This window comes from Podarcis muralis, chromosome 5 (assembly GCF_964188315.1).
Source record: "Podarcis muralis chromosome 5, rPodMur119.hap1.1, whole genome shotgun sequence".
Lineage (NCBI taxonomy): Eukaryota > Metazoa > Chordata > Lepidosauria > Squamata > Lacertidae > Podarcis > Podarcis muralis.
Window position 1 is genome coordinate 78,209,557 of NC_135659.1, and position 19,844 is coordinate 78,229,400.

General features: G+C 45.4%; 1 protein-coding gene and 1 pseudogene across 3 annotated transcripts in view; one reads left to right on the forward strand and one right to left on the reverse strand.

Annotated features, from left to right (window-relative positions):
• The window catches only part of PLCG1 (phospholipase C gamma 1), a 93,550-nt gene that overhangs the window by 26,113 nt on the left and 47,593 nt on the right, over positions 1 to 19,844 (forward strand). For all 3 annotated transcript variants that reach the window (XM_028734999.2, XM_028735001.2, XM_028735000.2), the window contains exons 2-4: positions 15,606 to 15,758; positions 16,829 to 16,922; positions 18,449 to 18,496. In XM_028734999.2, the coding sequence (XP_028590832.1) occupies positions 15,606 to 15,758; positions 16,829 to 16,922; positions 18,449 to 18,496 (295 nt within the window). The remainder of the gene's footprint in view (positions 1 to 15,605; positions 15,759 to 16,828; positions 16,923 to 18,448; positions 18,497 to 19,844) is intronic.
• Positions 12,870 to 12,981, reverse strand: LOC114599971 (5S ribosomal RNA; annotated as a pseudogene).

Sequence of the window (19,844 nt, forward strand, 5' to 3'; positions counted from 1 at the left end):
TAATTCATGCTGAGGAAGAAATTGGCTGCTTTCTGCTGACTGGAATTGCAAAACCATTTACACGGCATCCTTTATCAGCTTGTGGCTCACTCCACTGGCCTGGAGAGTATTTGGCCGACAGCTGGGTGGGGTTTGTGGTTCTGTGGTAATTCTCATGACTAAGGCCAGATTAGTCACTAGCAGATGATAAAGGGCTTCGATACATCCCTACAGGAATGGGGAGTGTTACTGGTATTATTATTATTATTATTATTATTATTATTATTATTATTATTTATTAAAGTCAGTTAAAGCCAGAACAATTCTATTCCTCCTGAATCTTCAAATAGTATTCTATCAACTCTCACCCAAGGTTTGTTGTGTAAAAAGTATTTGAAACAAGGAAGAAAAAGAGAACTGGCAGATTCTTGTCATGACTGGGTTTAGATGCTACCCAAAATTGCTAAGCAAAAACAGCAAAAAATATCTTGCCATTTTAAGACTAGCAAATTAATTGGTACATCAGCTTTTGTGGGTCTGAGCTCAGTTCCTCAGTTGCATGAGATAGTAAACCTCAGTAGGCAAAATACTAGGGGGTTTAATTTTTTTTTACAAAATGAGGTAGAAAATGCAGGCTACAGAGCACAAATGAAGATGAGATATTATAAAAGGAGTAAAAGATAAAAGGAGTCAGTGTGACTACTCTCAATTGAATTGGCAAAGAAAACTGAATAGTGTACATAAACCTCTAAAAAGAAAGACATGTTCTGTTGTGGGCTAGCCACCCCCAGTTTCTATTGGGTCCAAGGCTGATTGTGTCAAACTTTCAAATGAAATCCAGCTCTTCATCTTAATTGCTGGAGTTTCCCTTTGAAATATTTCTGTTGAAAATATGGAAGTTTTCAGGACTTTACCAAATGGCCAGGGAAATGCTTCCCTATTGATTATAAGGTAATCGTTTTTAATATTGGGAAACTTTGTCAAGATCATCATCTTGACTGAAACAAAACCGAAGCACCAGCCATAGTTAAGTTAGGAGTAATTGAAGAAAACATTCTAAAAGAAGCCAACTCTAATAATTTGCAGAGACAAAGCCTGTTCAGTGCCATATTACTGAATGTAACTGTGATATTTTGGGGGGTAGTGCTGAGGAGATTATCCCCAGAGTTGGATGTTGGCTAGGCACAACAGCCCCTGCTGCAATGAGCAACTGGGTGACTGCTTATTCCCTTAAAAGCAGGATTTGTGTAAATCTCATTGCCGCACTAATTGGCAATAACAAAAGGAATGTTTAAGGCAGAAATTGGGGGGAGGAATGGATGAGAGAAGTGAAAAGTTAAGACTTTGGCTTGGTAATTACCTACTGAAATTCTCATTACACCACGATGCCTCTGAAGCCATGAATGTGGACTCCAAAGTGTAAATTGAAAGTAGGGGTAGGGAGAAATTTGATGCACTCTACATTTAAAGGCGAGCTTACTAAATTCTCATTTTTGAAACAATATGCGAGCTGAAACACATCTATCCTTCAAAATTCCCAGTGATCTGCATTTCACAGTGCAGTTCTCCTGCCAAGTCATGTGCTAAAAAAAAAATCATATTCTATGGTAAAGCATGCATATATTAGTGAAAATAGCATACAAAAATGCATTCTATTAGGGTAAATGTGGATATTAGGCATACCATAAAAATATACATAGTAAGAAATTCACACACAGTGTTGCCAATTTTCATGAGGTTCGTTTATTTTATATTTTACAGGCAACTCCCAATTTGCGTAGGGGTTACGTTCCAAGGCACTGTGCATTTAAGTGAAATCACATATATTTGAAACACCATTTAAAAAGCCTGCAAATACCCTGGTTCTGCCTTGCCCTGCCCTGCCCCTTTTTGTTACATTTTTGAGACGTTTTTGGGTTGCTTCTGGGTTCAGCTTGATGTGTGCATGCGTGGTCACACGCATATCAGACACACCTAAAAGTCACTGCCTACAGTTGAGAGAGCTGATGTAGAAATATGGATAATTTAAGATGGAAAACGGAGACAAACCGAAAATGAATATTCACCCATCCCTACTTGAGAGAATTATACGGATGTATAATATTGCAACGTGCTCCGTGGCCTTCACTGTGCGCCCATCTCTTGGTTCTACATATCTAGACCTCTGCAGTGGGTCCATCTGTTGCCCGTCGAGGCCGATGTACATCCCGCTTCGTCTGTGGACCACAGGAACAAATTACCACCCCCGGGCTACTGCGTTCTCCTTCGTGCCAGCCATCTTGCTCCAGCTGCTCAAGTCTCATTCCACCCAACTATGATTGCATTGACAAGGGAGAATGAATGTTTATGTAACCAAACCCCAGTGCGTGGGATTGGTAACCTCTGGCCCTGGCTAAAGTAATCATTGTTTGCTGGAACAAGAGCAGCGCTGTACTCGAGACAAGTGGGTGTGCTGTAAAGCCTGGAGACTGAAGAGGAGTTCCACTCTGGAAGGGCTTCCTGTTTACCTTCAGGAGGGTGGCTGGTGTTGGCCGAGGTGTTCGGTGTTTATTTGTGACTTGCATGACGCTACGCAGGTTGGGAATAGTCAGGAAGGCTTGCGTTTGTCACTATCTTAAATTTGTGGATCCAGTGTGCTAGACCTGGACAGAAGGAAAGGGTTGCAGCGCAAGGAGTAGTAAGTAGAATCCAGCACAGAAGCTCATGCAACAATTGGAAGGGAGAATTTAGGCGAAATTAGGACAGAGTTCTTAAAAAAAAAACAATTTTTTTTTTTGCTTATTCAGAAATAACTTCCTTCAGTATTTCACACACACATGCCCTCTTCATGTTCAGGACTAACATTCTCATTTCTCCTCCACTTCCTCAGCAAATCCTGAATTTCTACCTTCTGTGCTTTCTAGAGTGGTTGAGAGGTGAGCTGAAATGGTGCTAAGCCTTTGCTAGCTGTGGCCCTTCTAGGAGTCCTGGTGGCATTTTCTTTTCCCATTTCAAGAAGCATTGCCCTTACTCTTAATTGGCTTCATAGCATATCATTGTTATGAAGGGCAAGCGTAATACTTTCCTGCTGAGAAGAAAACCATGCCAGCTGCCTGCCACCGGGACTCCTGGGAGCAGAGCAGCACCATGACCAAGGAGGAGGTGGTAGTGATGGTGGGGAAAAAAAGGTGAACTGGGGTGCAGTTTTGGTAAATCTTTCAGTTCACCCCAGATGTCCCCAGTTTCTCACTCAGATTGATTTGAGTGAGGAATTTTGTCTCGTTCCTTAAGGCACCCCAGAAAGGGGTCAACAGTAACTGCCCTGTTCTGGTAAAGTCCAGGTAGTTACTGACAATATGAGCTTTATTTTCTTTCCCATCCTTTAAAAGTACAGTTTTCCTGCTTTGGGGGTTTGTGTGTGGTGAATGCGTGGGCTGCCTTGCCTTCTATTAGAGAAAATATTCCTCCCAACTGAGCACAGATTTCCGTTTCCCCCCCTGTGACGCCTGTCTTCCCCACCGCTGCCCAGCACAATTCATCCTCCTACAGGTTACCCACTGCACAGCCCAAGAACTGAACAAAGAATTTCCTGACAGCTTTGTAAAAGCAAAAACAAAACACAGGGCAAGCCCTGAACCAAGATCGTTCAAGCAAGCAGATTAAAACAATCTGCATAAATCCTACAAACAATAATTTGTGTGTCTTGGCTGCAAGGGTTCTTTAGCTGGATTACAACCCTTATGGGTGTGTTACCTGTGCCACTGTAATATGCACTAGGAACACATGTCCCGATACCCCAGGCTAGTAAAACTGATAATTTTATATGTTGCTGTTCTCTAGCACTTATCGTGTTGTCATTCTGTGGATACATCCCAAAGCTGAGGTGTTTCTTCCATGTTGGGGCTGCTTGAACCTTCACTTAGAAGGCGTAAATGTGGGTATTCTGCTGAGAAAGGCAGTTGCATCTCATTTTGGATGTTATTTGAGGTTTTGCTTTTAATGCAGGAAATTTGACTGTTTAGAATAATAGAATAATGGAAGGGACCCCAAGTGTTGTCCAGGAATCTTGGCTAAAGCATCCATGACAGGTGGCCCTCATGACTGTTTACAACCTGGAGATGTTTGTTTTTGTGTGAGGAATAAACTAGCTGTGATTCCTCACCTGGTTCTTTCCACTGCCTTTCTTACCTTCCTAACAAAATCATAGTCGAATCATAGAATTGTTGAGTTGGAAGGGACCACGAGGGAAACTGTTGCCCGACATGGGGCTTGAACCCACGACCTTGAGATTAAATGCCTCATGCTCTACCAATTGAGCTATCCCAGGGAGCAGCCTTCCATTCCACCTGTGCAATGAGGAGTGATGGTGGAAGAAAGAACAATGATATGGTTGGGAGAAGCCGAGGGGTTGGCTGATATCTTAGGAACCTAGGCACCTGTCTTATATTGAGTCAGACCACTGGCCCATTATGTAGCCTAGTATTTTATGCACTAACTGTAGCACTTCTCCATGGTTTCAGATGGAATTCTCTCCCAACCCTACCTGGTGCAAAGTAGATGCTCTACCATTGAGCTCGGACCCTTTCCCTAAAGGGGTCTCTTGCCTGACTTCTGTATATTTTGAAAGTGACAGATTATTCTCTGGGTTGCAAGCTGGCAGCCTGAGGAACCTGGTTGTTCTTTGCCAGGGGTCAGCAAACCTTTTCAGCAAGGGGCCGGTCCACTGTCCCTCAGACCTTGTGGGGGGCTGGACTATATATTTTTTTTTTGGGGGGGTGAATGAACAAATTCCTATGCCCCACAAATAACCCAGAGGTGCATTTTAAATAAAAGCACACATTCTACTCATGTAAAGACACCAGGCAGGCCCCAGAAATAACCCTGAGATTCATTTTAAATCAATTGACACATTCTACTCATGTAAAAACATGCTGATTACCGGACCGTCCGCAAGCCGGATTTAGAAGGTGATTGGGCCGGATCTGGACCCCGGGCCTTAGTTTGCCTACCCATGTTCTTGGCTGAGAAAACTAATGGTCCTGAGGGCTTTTTTTTTCTTTGAGGATGAGCAAACTTTCCAGGCACGTGGAGCTGAGCAGTAAAAAGCACCTGGTGTACCAGAGGGGGAGTAGCTGATCTGATTCTGTAGTGGCTTCCGCAGAGCCATTCTTCGCATCTTTGTTTGACACGCAGAAGTGCCTTTCCTGCTGGTAAATGGAGGGGGTGGGAAGGAAGCTTGAACCACAAGGGTGGCAGCGAAGGGGTGCACTCTGCACTTACTGAGGCAAGGTGCAAGGGAAGTGGCTTCTATTTCTGCTGAACATTTGTGCCCGATCTTCTGCCATTCAAATACCCAAAGGCTAATCTAAGAACTGGGTGGGACAGGTGACAAGAGAAGGGGATACCCTGTGTCAATAATGTTGTGCTGTTTGTTAGGGGTGGGGAACCTATTTTTGCTGAGGGCCTCACTTAGTCACGTGCATTAATTTAAATGGCTCTATTCTAAGTAAAACTTAGTTGACTGCTACTCCATTCATTTTGTTTTTTCTTATGCCACCTTTTTCTTTGAGACAGTCTGCCTGCCCTCAGTCTTATTTTTCTCTGTCTTTCTAACTTCTCTATCTGAGCTTGTTTATCACCGAAGCACATTATAGTTGTCTACACAGATGTGGAAGACTGGAAAGAAAATAGCAACTCTGATGGCTGTGTGTGTGTGTTTGTGTACACGTCCTTTTTCAATGTCCTGATGTTCCAAAACAGAAAAGGACGTACAATTGCATCCTTTGTCCCTGTATAAGCCTTAAAATCTAATGTAAAGATGTAATGCTTAAAATAATATAGTTGTCCATGCCTCTCAGGCAATTCCCCGTCTTGTAGACTTTTGGAATTGGAAGTTGCAGTCCTCAGACTCTGATTCTAATTAAATGAGAATTTCAAAAATGCATTAGTAATCATGGAGTAGTGATGGTTCCTAGAATGGCTTGTTTTATATATTGACGCTTAGTGTTGAGTTTTATGTGTTCCATGAGACTGTGTGCATATAGCCTGTTGAAAAAGTATTATATATTGTAGGGGAATGAGGAGTGGGTGGTATGGAACAAAGGGGAGGGGGGCTGAATTCAGACCCCATCACCTGCTTTTGAACAGCCAGTTGGCAGGATTTCAGCTTTGTTTAAATGTTGGATCAGAAAGGGGAGTCATATGCTGGAAGTTTTCTGGCACTACTTCTATCACCCAGCCATCTCCAATTCCTTAGAGATCAGTGCAGCCACTTCATCAATCCCTTATGGTGTGCCTGGCATTCCACCAAAGCTCTCAGAGGGAACTGGGCAGCTTTGGTTTGCTTGAATTGGGCCACGAGAGCTTGAGTTCAGCTGAGTGTCTGGATATCATTGGCCTCTGTAACCTTACTGCAGCCTGCCCAGCTCCCTTTCAGAGTTTTCGGAAGTAAAACACATTGGTTTTACCCAAAGGACTTGAGGAAATGGTTCAGTGTGCCCGTTTTCCCAGCAGCTTCCTAAATCCCTATTGCATTTTTCATCTAAAGCTGTAGCTGAGGACATGAGGGGCAGGAAGACTGACTCCTGCAATTTGTGATGGCAGTTTTCGACTCACTCCAGGGATCAGAGGATGTGTGGATTTATGGGGCGGGGGCTTCATTTTGCTTTTCTCAGTATTTGAATGAAAAAAAAAGTCATGGTAAGGTTAAGTCTATTGGACACCCTATCCATCTTGTTAAGGGCTCCACGCACCTGCTGAAAGCCATAAGGACATGTGGACTCAGAGCTGGCAGTAACCCTCGTGTGGCTAGCATAGGAGTGCCAGCCCAACAGCAAATTTCAGATTTAATCCAGTTCAAATGTATATTAATATGTACCCATCAAAGCACAGTACATTGTTTTATTCTTTTTTTTTTACAAGTTCCACTTCCTTCCACATTCTGATATTTGTAGTTCTAAATCTTGTTTGCTATAATTTTGTGTGCATTGGGATGCAAAACATTCCTTTTGGTGCTGGGCCTAACAGGTTGGACTCATTGTGTTATTGAAAAGGAAGGCGCAGAATAAACTTAAGTCTTGTGTTAAATTCATCACAATGGCAAGTTCTTTAAAGATATGTCAACACCCTGGATAAGTTAACATATCAAAATTGACATATTTATTTTCTTATATTTATACCCTGCCTTCCTTCCATTATAGAATCCAAGGAAGTGATGATGATGATGATGATGATGATGATTATTCTCCTTTATGAATCACTTCTCATGACTTGTCCTGAAGCCACAATATAAATATGGCTCCCAGGAAGTCTACCATCCAGATCTGGACCTGCTTAGCTTCAGAAAGATGGTAGCCTCATCTCACTTCTTCCCTTCTCCATCTCTTCTTTAGGCTTGACTGTAGAGTTAGCTCATGGGTAAACATACCTGCCTGGTGTTTTTGCCAAAGCTGTTTCTACTTCTAAAGGCACATTCAAAAGAAAAACAAACACGAGCAAACAATGCCTGACCGGTTGAAATATGCTTATATGATAGGTTGTGGATGAAAATATGCTTATATGATAGGTTGTTTTTTTTTCAGTAGGGGTTCCATTACACCTGGGTGTCTGCAAAAGGGTTTTTACTCTGTGCTGCTTGGAAATGTCTTGTGCCTGGAAAACTGTGAGTCACATATGTCATTAATTGATTCCACTGAGGGTTTTCACAGTCATTTTCCAGGAAGGATATTGACCTGACTCTCTGTGTGTTTGTTTTGTTAAACAAGATCCCGTGAACCTCTGTTAGTAGTGAGAGGGCAGCATAAATGGTCTCTCCTCTACTTGATCTTTTTTTTACACCCATGTGAGCTTCAGTAATCATCTTTGTTGTCACCAGATGCTGTTGTCACCAGAATTCTGCTGTTCCCTTCCATTATTTCTTCCCCCCACACCCCAATTATTTTTCTTTTTCCTCCCCTCAAGTCGTTTGCAGGCCTGAGAAGCAAAAGTGCATGCTTATTATACCTAATACTAGATTTTAGAATACATAGCCTTGGAAACACAGCTGGATAAATGCAGAACAGTAAATGTTTCCTACATACCGTAGTTACACCACTGTGTGTGCATATGCGTCTAGGGGAATGTATCCCTTTGAGCCTATAAGAAACAGGTGGATTTCTCTTTCGTGAGACTTTATGAAGCAGAACCAGACCAGCTTATGGCCTCATTCCAGGTGGTGGAGAGGCTGAAAGTTTGGAAAGACTGAGGGGAAATGGAATTGCTCTGTGAGAAGGGAAAGATGGTTAGCTTGTTCCACAGCAAAGCAGGACACTGTTTCATAAGCTTCCTGTTCCTGTCTCCTTCCTGCCTCTGCCTCTTCTTCTGCATTACCATTAAACCTTCCCTATGCTTTCCCCTCTGTCTGGTCTGAGGAAACACAGCACAGCCAGCTTGGGGTGGGTGCACATTACATTTTACCACACATGTGGCAAGCGAGTGAGGTAAAACATGAGCATGTGACATAGGCTGTGCACACACAGCAGTTTAAAGTGGATTCAGTACACAGTGGCCCCTCAGGTTACATACGCTTCAGGTTACAGACTCCGCTAACCCGGAAGTAGTACCTCGGGTTAAGAACTTTACTTCAGGATGAGAACAGAAATCACGCACCGGTGGCATGGCGGCAGTGGGAGGCCCCATTAGCTAAAGTGGTACCTCAGGTTAAGAACGGTTTCAGCTTAAGAACAGACCTCTGGAACGGATTAAGTTCGTAACCAGAGCTACCTCTGTACATCCTATATGTGCATAATTTTTGTTTGTTCACATGATGTCCTCACCCAAGTGGCAGCCTGCTCTCTTTCTCCCCCCCCCATTCAATTTGGATTTTTTTGCGTACAATGCAGTTGGGGGGAGGGAGGAGATCCAATTGCATGTTACCCAATGGTAGACATCCAAAAGCGCATTGTGTATGGGGGTTGTTGTTGATGATTTACAGATATGTGGTGACATTTTGCAGGATGCCATCTATCACGACACCCCCTGCCTCCATTAGTGAGGTGTTCCTCAGGCTGCTGGTGAGACTTCATGAAACAGAAACAGGACTAGGATGCAACACATAGGAATTTAAAAGGGGTGGTGGGAAATAACGCACTATTTTGTGCAAGTCTGCTATATCTGAAAACTTTTATCTCAAAAATAAATACTGGCTGCATGCCCAACCAAACAAAAATCTGCACACATGTCCAAAACTTGAAACCTCAAGTTTCTGAAACTCAAGATGGGTGGTCTAACCGTGGTCCCAGGCATGACACACACTTTTTAAAACCCACTGTTTTGTGCAGATGTATATAAGATAACGGGACGCGGGTGGCGCTGTGGGTAAAAGCCTCAGCGCCTAGGGCTTGCCGGTCGAAAGGTCGGCAGTTCAAATCCCCACGGCGGGGTGCGCTCCCACTGCTCGGTCCCAGCGCCTGCCAACCTAGCAGTTCGAAAGCACCCCCGGGTGCCAGTAGATAAATAGGGACCGCTTACTGGCGGGAAGGTAAACGGCGTTCCGTGTGCGGCGCTGGCTCGCCAGATGCGGCTTTGTCACGCTGGCCACGTGACCCAGAAGTGTCTTTGGACAGCGCTGGCCCCTGGCGTCTTGAGTGAGATGGGCGCACAACCCTAGAGTCTGTCAAGACTGGCCCATACGGGCAGGGGTACCTTTACCTTTTTATATAAGATAGCCACACACACAGGTAAAGAAATACCTGCATGCAAGCTCATGATGGACCTCAGATTTCTGGAAATCAGGGAGGATGAGGAATGCAAATTATGGGGATGGAACAAGAACACACACTGTGGATACTGCCCATGGGTGAGGATGGGAAACTAATTGAAAGTGCGTATGTAGGGACAAACATTTCCAAAAGCACACATGGAAAAATTGGATCTGTGTGCCCAGCCATAGAGTAAATAGGATCATTGGTACTAGATCACAGTGACTAGGAAAATTAATTGTTGGGAAGATATCAAGCAAGCTCGGGTTTTAGAATATATAAGCCTCCACCAAAGTATTTGCCAATGAAGGCAGGGTTGCATATGCAGTATAGTTCAAACAAAATGAGGTGTAGTACAGAGAATCAGTCTAGGTCCCAAACATGATGCAGAGGAAAGGAAGCCAGGCAAGGCCAGACAACACAGCAAGGCAGAGAGACTAGAATCAGGAACTAAGTGCCAAAGAAGGAGGAGCCAGAGACCTGTGTTGCTGCCAGCAACAGAAAGGTGTTTAATGGCCTATCACAACAACTGAGAAGCTCAAGGGGAAGGTCTTAAATACTCTGGCCTCCTAAACTGCAGCCTAACCACAGCTGCTGGCAGTGAAGGAGCATCAGGGCTGACTCATGAATAGACTCCTTACTCATGAGTAGGGGTGGGCAATATATCAATACTTTGTCTCTTCTCGGTATGAACCACGATAAAGGTTTCATATTTTTTCAGCCTTGCAAACCCGGCAGGCAGGAAGCAGCACTTTACTACAAAGTAAAGCCTTTACTTCAGAGTAAGTAGCCATTTTCTGCCTGCCCATCGGCAAGGCATAAGCCCCTGTCTGCCCGGTAGGCTGCAGAGTAAAGGGCTTTACTTTGCAGTAAAAGCTGCTTTCTACCTGCACAATTCCAAGGTGCAAGCCCTGGAGACAGAATCTGCATAAAAATAAACTTCGCTGCCAAAGCAGGGAGATTCAGATCAGCAAAAGATAAGATCCACATGGCTTTTCTCTTGCTTCTGTTATGCAGGTTTAAGGCACACACCTTGCCTCTTGCTAGGCAGAGTAGAGACCCAGCACAATATCAGGTTGATATCAGGCTAAGCATGATATGTCTACAATTTAAGAAGGATATTAACAAGCTGGAGGGCAACCAAGATAATCAAGGGTCTGGAAACCCAGCCTTATGGGGAATGGTTGAAGGAGCTGGGTGTGTTTAGCCTGGAAAAGAGGAGATTGAGAGGAGATAGGGTAGCCACCTTCAAATATCTGATGGGTGTCACATGGAAGATGGAGGTAGCATGTTTTCTCCTGTTCTGGAGGGAGAGGGACCTAAATGAATGGCTTCAAGTGATGAGAAAGGACTCCCTTGGTAGGTGGTATACTCATTCCTTGGAGGTTTTTAAGCAGAGGTTGAATGGCCACCTGTAACTTAGTTTTCAGTTGGCAAGTGGCACCTAGATGGTCTACCTGACTTTTTAACACTGAACTACACCAGTTCCCAATTTGTTACAGGACCAAGTTCAAGGTGTTGCTATCGGTATATAAAGCCCTTAACAGAACAGTAATACTGTATATTCTCCCGAAATATGTAATGGTATAGTTAAGCATGCTATCACTGAGTAAATTTTCATTTAATTATACACATCAAATTTAGATTTTTTAATTCCCCCCCCCCCCAATATTTTCCCCAGATTATTATAAGCTCCAGCCTTATTTCAGACATCGTGATATATTGAGATATCACAATGTTTAGCTGGCGATATATCATGATATTGAAACCCAGATATTGCCCAGCCCTACTCATGAGAAGACTGATGACTTGGGTCCTTTAAACGCATACCGGGCTGCTGCTCTTTGGCCTGGACCAAAGCTCTCAAGGACCACTCCAGCTGTTCCTCCAAGAGTTCCAGGACTTTATCATCAGGCACCAAGCTGCAAAGCCCCTCAAGGCAATCCTTGGGCTCAGGGGGCCCTGCCTGCTCCTCAAGGTCCTCGAGTTTGGGGATTCAGGGCTAGGGATGACAAAATGGGTGTGTGGAGAGTCACAGCAACAGATGCTAGGAGACAGTTGCTAGGTAGGAGAAGGCACTAAGGAAAAGGATGGTTGGAAAAGGAGAAAGGGGTGTGGGAAAAGCTGCTTGAATAAGGAAGGTTTCTCTCTCTCTGAAGTGGGCGTCCAACCAGCTCTATGGCCAGTAGATGGGTTTTGAAACCTGCCTGATGATCACCATGGGACAGAGCAGCTGTGAGGGACAGGAGAGAGTGGGAGGCCTGTTGTATAGAAGTCTCCAGGGCAGTTTGTGGTTTCAGTTTTCTGTCATCCAGCTCTATCTGAGACACTCTGTGTGCGAAAATCCCTGGAAGCAAGGACTGAAAAGATGGCGGAGAAAATGTTCCTATGAGAAAGAAGGAAGGAGGGAAGGGAATTTACAGTTGTTGGATTTTTAACAACCGATAAAAGCTGCTTAATTTATCCTGATGTTTGACTGGATCGTGTGTGTGTGTGTGTGTGTGTGTGTATCTTTGCATAAAGCATATAACAAAGCAAAGCAAAATAAAATATTAGAAAGAAATGTGTGGGTGAGTGCAGCTGTTTTGCCCAGTTTGTAGAAGATCCCCACCTTAGATCCGCATTTAGGCAAGCCTGTGGTCTCATTGGTTATAAATGTATACCTTTCAACAGCAGCAAATGGAACCCTTTTGCAAGGGCTGGAACAAAACATGGAGAGTGGTGCATTAACTTCAGTTACTTGCCTTACAATGTTGGCATCCGTCTGTCTCAGGAGACAGTGGAGGAGTGTGTCTTTGGGGTTTTACCTACAACCAGTGGGGGGGGGGGCAGTATTTGCCAGCTTCTTCCTCTGTCCTCTCAAATGGGAAAAAACACAAATTAGGTGTCACTGCATATACCTTGGCTCTGGCTCCACCTAGTCCCCATCTCCCTGTCTCCCTCCCTATCAGCCCTCCCACCCCCGGCCACCACTGCTCCCAGGCCACGCCCTTTACTGCTCAATTGCATTTGCCAGTCTGGAATGCGCCTTGAACAGTGATCATGCCTCTTGCTTACCGTTGTGGAGAATGGAGAGATGTGCATGGTGGGTGGGAATGTAGAAACATCTGACTTGTGGGTACAAAGGTAAGAGCCACATCCATCGCCCCACCCACTTTTTTCTTGGTTGTTTTTTTTTTTTTGCACCCGGTATTCCCAGGTGGTCTCCCATCCAAGTACTAACCAGGCCTGACCCTGCTTAGCTTCCGAGATCAGACGAGATTGGGTGTGTTCAGGGTAGTATGGCCGTATGCCCCACCCACTTTTGCATATGACTTCACCCGCCACTGGCATGCAGCTCGCTTTTGCAGTCCAAAGAAAAACATCCATTCACATTTGCTCCCACGGAGCCTCTAAGAAGGGGGTCGGCAACCACAAGCAGCCTGCGGGGGTGATTTAACCGGCCCACGAGCCACCCCTGAACCAAGCTGCCTGCTTGGCGAGTCCCTGCGTGCTGCGCTAAACTGGCGCAGCACAGCATGGGAACTTGCTTCTGCGGCGCGGGAAATTGCGTCGACACAGACGTTGGAAATCGTGGGTGTGTATGCGCACTCCAGCCCGTGGAAGGATCTCCGCTGGAGTGAACCGGCCCAGGCGAGGTTAAACCTTTCCAACCCCTACTCTAAGAAGTGTCTGCTTGACTGCATTTTCCCTTTGTGGAAAGACATTACAGTGGTACCTCAGGTTACATACACTTCAGGTTACATACACTTCAGGTTACACACTCTGCTAACCCAGAAATAGTGCTTCAGGTTAAGAACTTTGCTTCAGGATAAGAACAGAAATCGGGGTTCGGCGGCACGGCAGCAGCAGGAGGCCCCACTAGCTAAAGTGGTGCTTCAGGTTAAGAACAGTTTCAGGTTAAGAATGGACCTCCAGAACGAATTAAGTACTTAACCTGAGGTACCACTGTATTTGCTACCAGGTTGTGATGCGTCACAGTGGCCTCTAGTGGTCCCAGGTGGACCCACAGAGCAGTCTAGAATTGCTTAGAATGCAAGCAGGGCTTGAAGTGACCAGTGTGAAACTGGCAAGATGTTTTGCTTTAATAAATTCCGTGAATTTATTCCATAAAATAATAAAAAAACTACGTCTTTAAGCCAGAGAAGGCTTTTGAAGATATACAAGCAGATGTTAGTCTGTGCCTGCACCTTGAGTGACCAGGTGCAAAAGGGGCAGGATGATTGTTGCTTTAATAAGTGGATTTTGGCAGGTATGCTTTTGTCACGCAAGCTACACCTGCTGAAATTCTCTGTCTTACACCCCGTCCTCCTTTGCAACTAGCCACCCTATCCATACAACAGGTTGTCTTGGTTTGCTACTGTTTTGGCTACGGTGCCTCCTTTCTCTGTCTCTTACGTGACTGTGACTTTATTATTGCAGATGGAGAAACAGGTGATGCCAGGAACTCACTGTGGTGTGGGCATAGTGGTTGGATCATCATCAGATGGGCCCCCACCATGCTCAGTGCCTCGCCCCATCACTAAGTGGCAGTGGCACTCATTGTTGAGAAGCCAGGTGTGCCACCCTGCTGTCACTTGCCCCACCAACCACTGCCACACATAACTTAGTGATGGCCAAAAACCTGGATAGTTTAAAAAAGGGATTAGACAAATTCAGGGAGGATATCAAGGGCTATTAGCCATAGTGGCTTTGTTTTTCTTCTCCTGTTAGAGGTGGTATGCCTCTGAGTACCAGTTGCTGGGAATCAAAACTGGGGAGAGTGCTGCTTGTGGGCTTCCTGTAGGCAGTATGAGAACAGGATGCTGGACTAGGTAGACCAAAGGTTTTCAACCTTTTAGAGTCCCTTGGGAGTCCTCTTGGCAGCAGTTGCTGCCGTCAGGGCCGTCTTACCCATAGGCTCTAGGGGTGCGGAGCATCCGGGCGCCGGGCTCTCAGGGGCACCAGACTGAGAGTCCAGGGCTGAGATTTGGAGTCCGGGGACTGAAGAGAGCCAGGCCAGCCGACAGGCACTGCTGAGTGGAGCAGAGCCCCTCGGAGCGCCGAAGGCTTTTCTGCTGTGGGTGCTGAGGCAGCCGGCCAGCTCCGGCCTCCTGCGCGCCTGGGATTGGTGGGCCGTCAAGAGGCCTGCCCAGTGCATGTACGCTGCTTACATGAGGCACCTGGCTTTGCTCAGTTGCCGCCGCCGCATGCTTGACTGTTGTGGGCTCTGCTTGCTCACTGGCTGCCCTCCCCAGGGCTCCCAGTCCCGGCCTTGCTCTGCTGCCACCATCGCCTTGGGTTTCTCTGTTGCCGCTGAGGCGACAACAGAGGCCTGCCCAGAGTGCGCCTCGGGCTGGTTTGTTGCGCTGGGCTCCTCTGCTGAAAAAAAGAAGGTTGACAATTCTGTGCAACCTGGGGGGGGGGGCACCAGGACAGCCCTGGTTGCCATCCCTGGTCCCTCTGTACCCCAAAGAGAGGTGCCTCCCAGAGCCACTGTTCGCCTGCAGAGCTTATAGCCAGGGCTGCTGCAATAAACAGCTGTGCAAGCCTTTGGGAGGCAGAGACATGAGAGGGCATCAGAGGAAGGAAGGAAGGAAGGGAGGGAGGGAGGGAGGGAGGGAGGGAGGGAGGGACAGGTCAGTGTAGCCCGGGGCACCCCTGACCATTCAAGGCACCCCAGGGTGCCATGGCACACTGGTTGACACCCACTGAGGTAGACTGTTGGCGTGATACAACTGGGCTGTTCTTTTGTTCTTAATAGCAGAGGTCTAGACTAGCATTGCAATCCAGGATGAAGCCATATTGAGAGATTGCATATTAGCTAACACAGTACATGATACTGGAACCTACATCACAGGCGCCTTCTTAAAGCACCCTAATCTTGCCTCATTATAATTTATCCCTTTCCCTTCTTTTCTTCTCTTACAGTTGATATTCGTGAAATCCAAGAGATTCGTCTGGGAAGAAACTCTCGAGACTTTGACCGGTATCAGGAGGATCCTTCTTTCCGGCCAGATCCGTCTCACTGTTTTGTCATCCTTTATGGCATGGAATTCAGACTGAAAACACTCAGCCTGCAAGGTGGGATCTCTTTTCCACTTTCCTATTTTTAGTGGGTAAATATAGGTTCAGATGATACACAACGATTGTCCTGTTCCTCCCACAGCCTTCTAAGCACCACTCCCACAACCCACTCTTCCTTCAGGAGAGCCTGGCTTCTAGCAGAAGAGAGGGAGCAAGGGGTGGCGCTGATACCGAGAGGATGGAAGAAGGTTCTCGGGTGCTGGTAGCAGCTGCCATAATAGATGGCTATTATAGGGAGCACGAGGCTTCTGAGCAAATGGATGCTTGCTCACATCTTATCTTGTGAATCTACTCTGTGGCCAAGCCTGTTGTTGCTTTGTGTCCATTAACTGTCATACTTATTGGAGAGTGAGGCTCATGCTGTTTAATGCATAGCAAGTATCAAAATGGATAACGTTTGGTTTACTTAAGTTACAATACGCATTTTGGGGAGCCTATGTGAGCTTGACAAGATCGACCATTGATTTGTGAGATGTTTTGTTTTTGTTTGATGTTATTTCATCATCATCATCTTCATCATCATCATCATCTGCTACTTCTAAAATGTTAAAAGATGTACTGGGGCTTTGAGAAAATTCAAATGTCTTAATCATCTGGTTTTTAATATATTTAAATCGGGGATAGGGAATCTCTAGCCTTTCTCATGTTATCCCATCAGCTGCAGCCAGTATGTCCCCTCTGTACTATGGGGATATAATTTAAGAGTGTATGATATGAAGGATGTCTCCACGACAAACTTTCTCCCAATTTAGAAAAACCCCTTCACCTCACTCCCCAGACCTTACTGGCGACCAGAGAAGTAGCTATTTATAGGTCTGCCATTGAGTATTAAAAATAAATTCTTGATTTGTTTAGAAAGGGTAGCTGCTTTCAGTCACAAACATTTGAAACACAGGGAATATTCTTGAGGTTTATGAATGAAAGCAGAGAGCCATTAAACCTCGAGCTCGATGGGATTAGCTTCCTCCTGCTGGAGGCCAGCTGCTCGGGGACTTCCTTCTTGGAAACAGGGGTCAGTGCCTGTATCTCATATCTTTACAGGACCGGCTTGTTCTTTATTTTCACAGCCACATCCGAAGAAGAAGTCAGCATGTGGATCAAAGGGTTGAACTGGCTTGTGGCGGATACCCTAAAGGCTGCTACCCCGCTGCAGATTGAAAGGTAAATCAAAAAATTGGGAGCAGGAAGACACAGGCAGGTGGCTCTCACTTGATCCCCCTCATCGCCAACATATTTGAGACTATGCATGCCATAAAGAAAATCTGCACTGCCTTTTCATAATAAATTTATGTACAGTTCCATAATTTACAGCTTCCAGGAGTGAAAGATCCTGAAATTGTCTTGATTGATTGATTCTGAAGCCACCATACAGCTGAGAGAATTAAGAATGTGGCTTCATGTCTTCCTTGATCTGTGCCCCATGACAGTTTCTCAATCAACCATGACAGCTTCTCAATCAAGAAATGCACTCCTGAATCTTTCACTCCCAGAAGCACAATAATGCTCAATAATGTAGCTCAGATGCTCAGCCAGCTCTCTGTTGTTGCACTTAGCTAAGCTGGACACCCCCATCAGCAGGATGCCTGGGTTCCTTCACTCTTCTTTCTTCCCCTCTCCCTGCCACCCACACCTGGTGTCTCTTTATGTCTGTGGAAGCATCCATTCCAATGGGGACAGGACTTGGGAGGGGAGATCAGTCCTGCCTCTTCTGCAGAGTCTTCCTCAGCAGCTACCATAGAACAGTCAGCCAGCCAGCCTCTTCTGGGTAATAGGATGGCGGAAAATAGCACAAAGGCTTTGGAACAACAGCTGGGCAGGGCCAGCAGAGCATAGAATAATTGCCAATTGTGCCACACATCCACATAGCAAAAGGCTGAGCCATCAGAGTAGTAGTGGTAGTAGTAGTAGTAGTAGTAGTAGTAGTAATAATAATAATAATAATAATAATAATAATAATAATAATAATTTATTTATACCCCACTCATCTGGCTGGGTTTCCCCAGCCATTCTAGTCAGCTTCCAGCACAATATTAAAATACAAAACAGTAATTCATCAAATATTAAAAGCTTCCCTAATCAGGGCTGCCTTCAGATGTCTTCTTAAAGTCAGATAGTTGTTGACATCTCTGGTGGGAGGGCGTTTCCCAGGGCGGACGCCACTACTGAGAAGGTCCCGCAGTGAGGGAGTTGTCAGAAGGCCCTCGGAGCTGAACCTCAGTGTTCGGGCTGAACAATGGGGGTGGAGACACTCCTTCAGGTATACAGGACCGAGCCGTTTAGGGGTTTAAAGGTCAGCACAAGGTCAGATGTAGGTTCTCCATCCCAGTTTTATAGGATTCAATTTTGATACCTCTTCCTGTGCAATCCTATGCATGTCTAGTCAGAAGTGGCAGGGATTTATCAGACCATTTTGTTGCATAACCTTTCTAACTTTGCTTTTCAGAGACATGGGGTAGAGAAGCATTGGAGGTCAACATAGGTTATATGCAATTCAACCCTTGTACAATACTGTAGAAACCAATCATGTATAGCTCTTTTTTTTCTTTATCCAACCCTGCTTAGTGAGAATACTTCCACTGTACCTATTTATTCTTTGGTGAACTGTGGGTAACCTGTGGAAAACCTGTGCTTTGAAAGGTCAGCACAGCACTGGAATGACTAAGATATCAAAACCTATTTGGTTTCAGGTGGCTCCGAAAGCAGTTCTACTCAGTTGATCGCAACAGAGAAGACAGGTAAATAGAGCAAAAGTTTCTCTCGTTTACAGTGTGGTCTCATTTATTGGGGGCATCCAGAAATCTATGTAAACAGCAATTCTGTTTTATGGCCGTTCCATTGCATTGGAAGAGTGGAAGTCTCTTTGCACATTCTTCAGTCCTAAGACTAAGAAGACTAGACACACATTTGAATTTTAAACAAGTACAGTCAAACCTTGGATCCCGAACTCCTCCCTTTTGGAACATTTCAGCTTCTGAATGTCGAAAACCTGGAAGTAAATGCTCCGGTTTTCGACCGGTTTTCAGAAGCTGAACATCCGAAGCGGCATCTGCTTGTGTTCAATCACTCAATCGGAAGCCGTGCCTCAGTTGTCAAACATTTCAGAAGCCAAACGTGCTTTCAGAATGGATTATGTTTGACAACCGAGGTTTGGCTGTATTGGGAATTACATTTTAGACCAACTAGGGCTGCAGCATTTAATAAATTAATCAGATTAAACAATGACAACCTTTAATTAATTAAAAAGATATCCCGATTAATTGTGCAACTTTTTTTTGGATATGTAAACCATCTGAATCCATGGTTGTGATCAAGAAGCCTGTGTAGAGCTGTAAAGGGGAGGTACTATCGGCAGAAGTAGCAGAGAGCACCCTTCCCCAACCTGGTGCCCTCCAGATGTTTTGGTCTACAACTCTCATCTGTCCTGGCCAGTATTGATGATGGTCAGGGATGATGGAGTTGTAGTCCAACAACACCTGGTTGGGGAAGGCTGGCACAGAGAAAGGAAAACAAAAGAGAGCTGGGAAGCTGAAGATAAGCGAAGCAGGATCATATAGGTCTAGGGAGGTGGGAGAAAAAGAGTTGAAGCCAGGAAGTGAGAAAATGAATGTGCAGGTCTGTGCCTGGAGATGGGATGTTGATGTAGATTTCCTTGCCAACCAAAGGCCATCCTGAGTGTCAGCCACAAAATGAGAAATCCTTGAAGTAACTTAAAAGCTGGGGGTTTTCTACCACTTTCCAAGCACCCTGAGGTCATTGAGTGAGAAGAATACTTGGTTTGATGGATCTGAAAACTGGTCACGGCAGTGGCGTAGCGTGGGTTGTCAGCACCCGGGGCAAGGCAAGTAATTTGCGCCCCCTAACCCGTGGATTTGCGCCCCCTAACCCGTGGATTTGCGCCCCCTAACCTGTGGATTTGCCCTAACCCCAGATGTTGCGCCCGGTGTGGCCGGCCCCCCCTGCACCCCCCACGCTACGCCACTGGGTCACGGTAGTGCCAGCATGATAAGTTTGCATTCCCAAGACAACTTCACAACTTCTTCTTCTTCTTCTTCTTCTTCTTCTTCTTCTTCTTCTTCTTCTTCT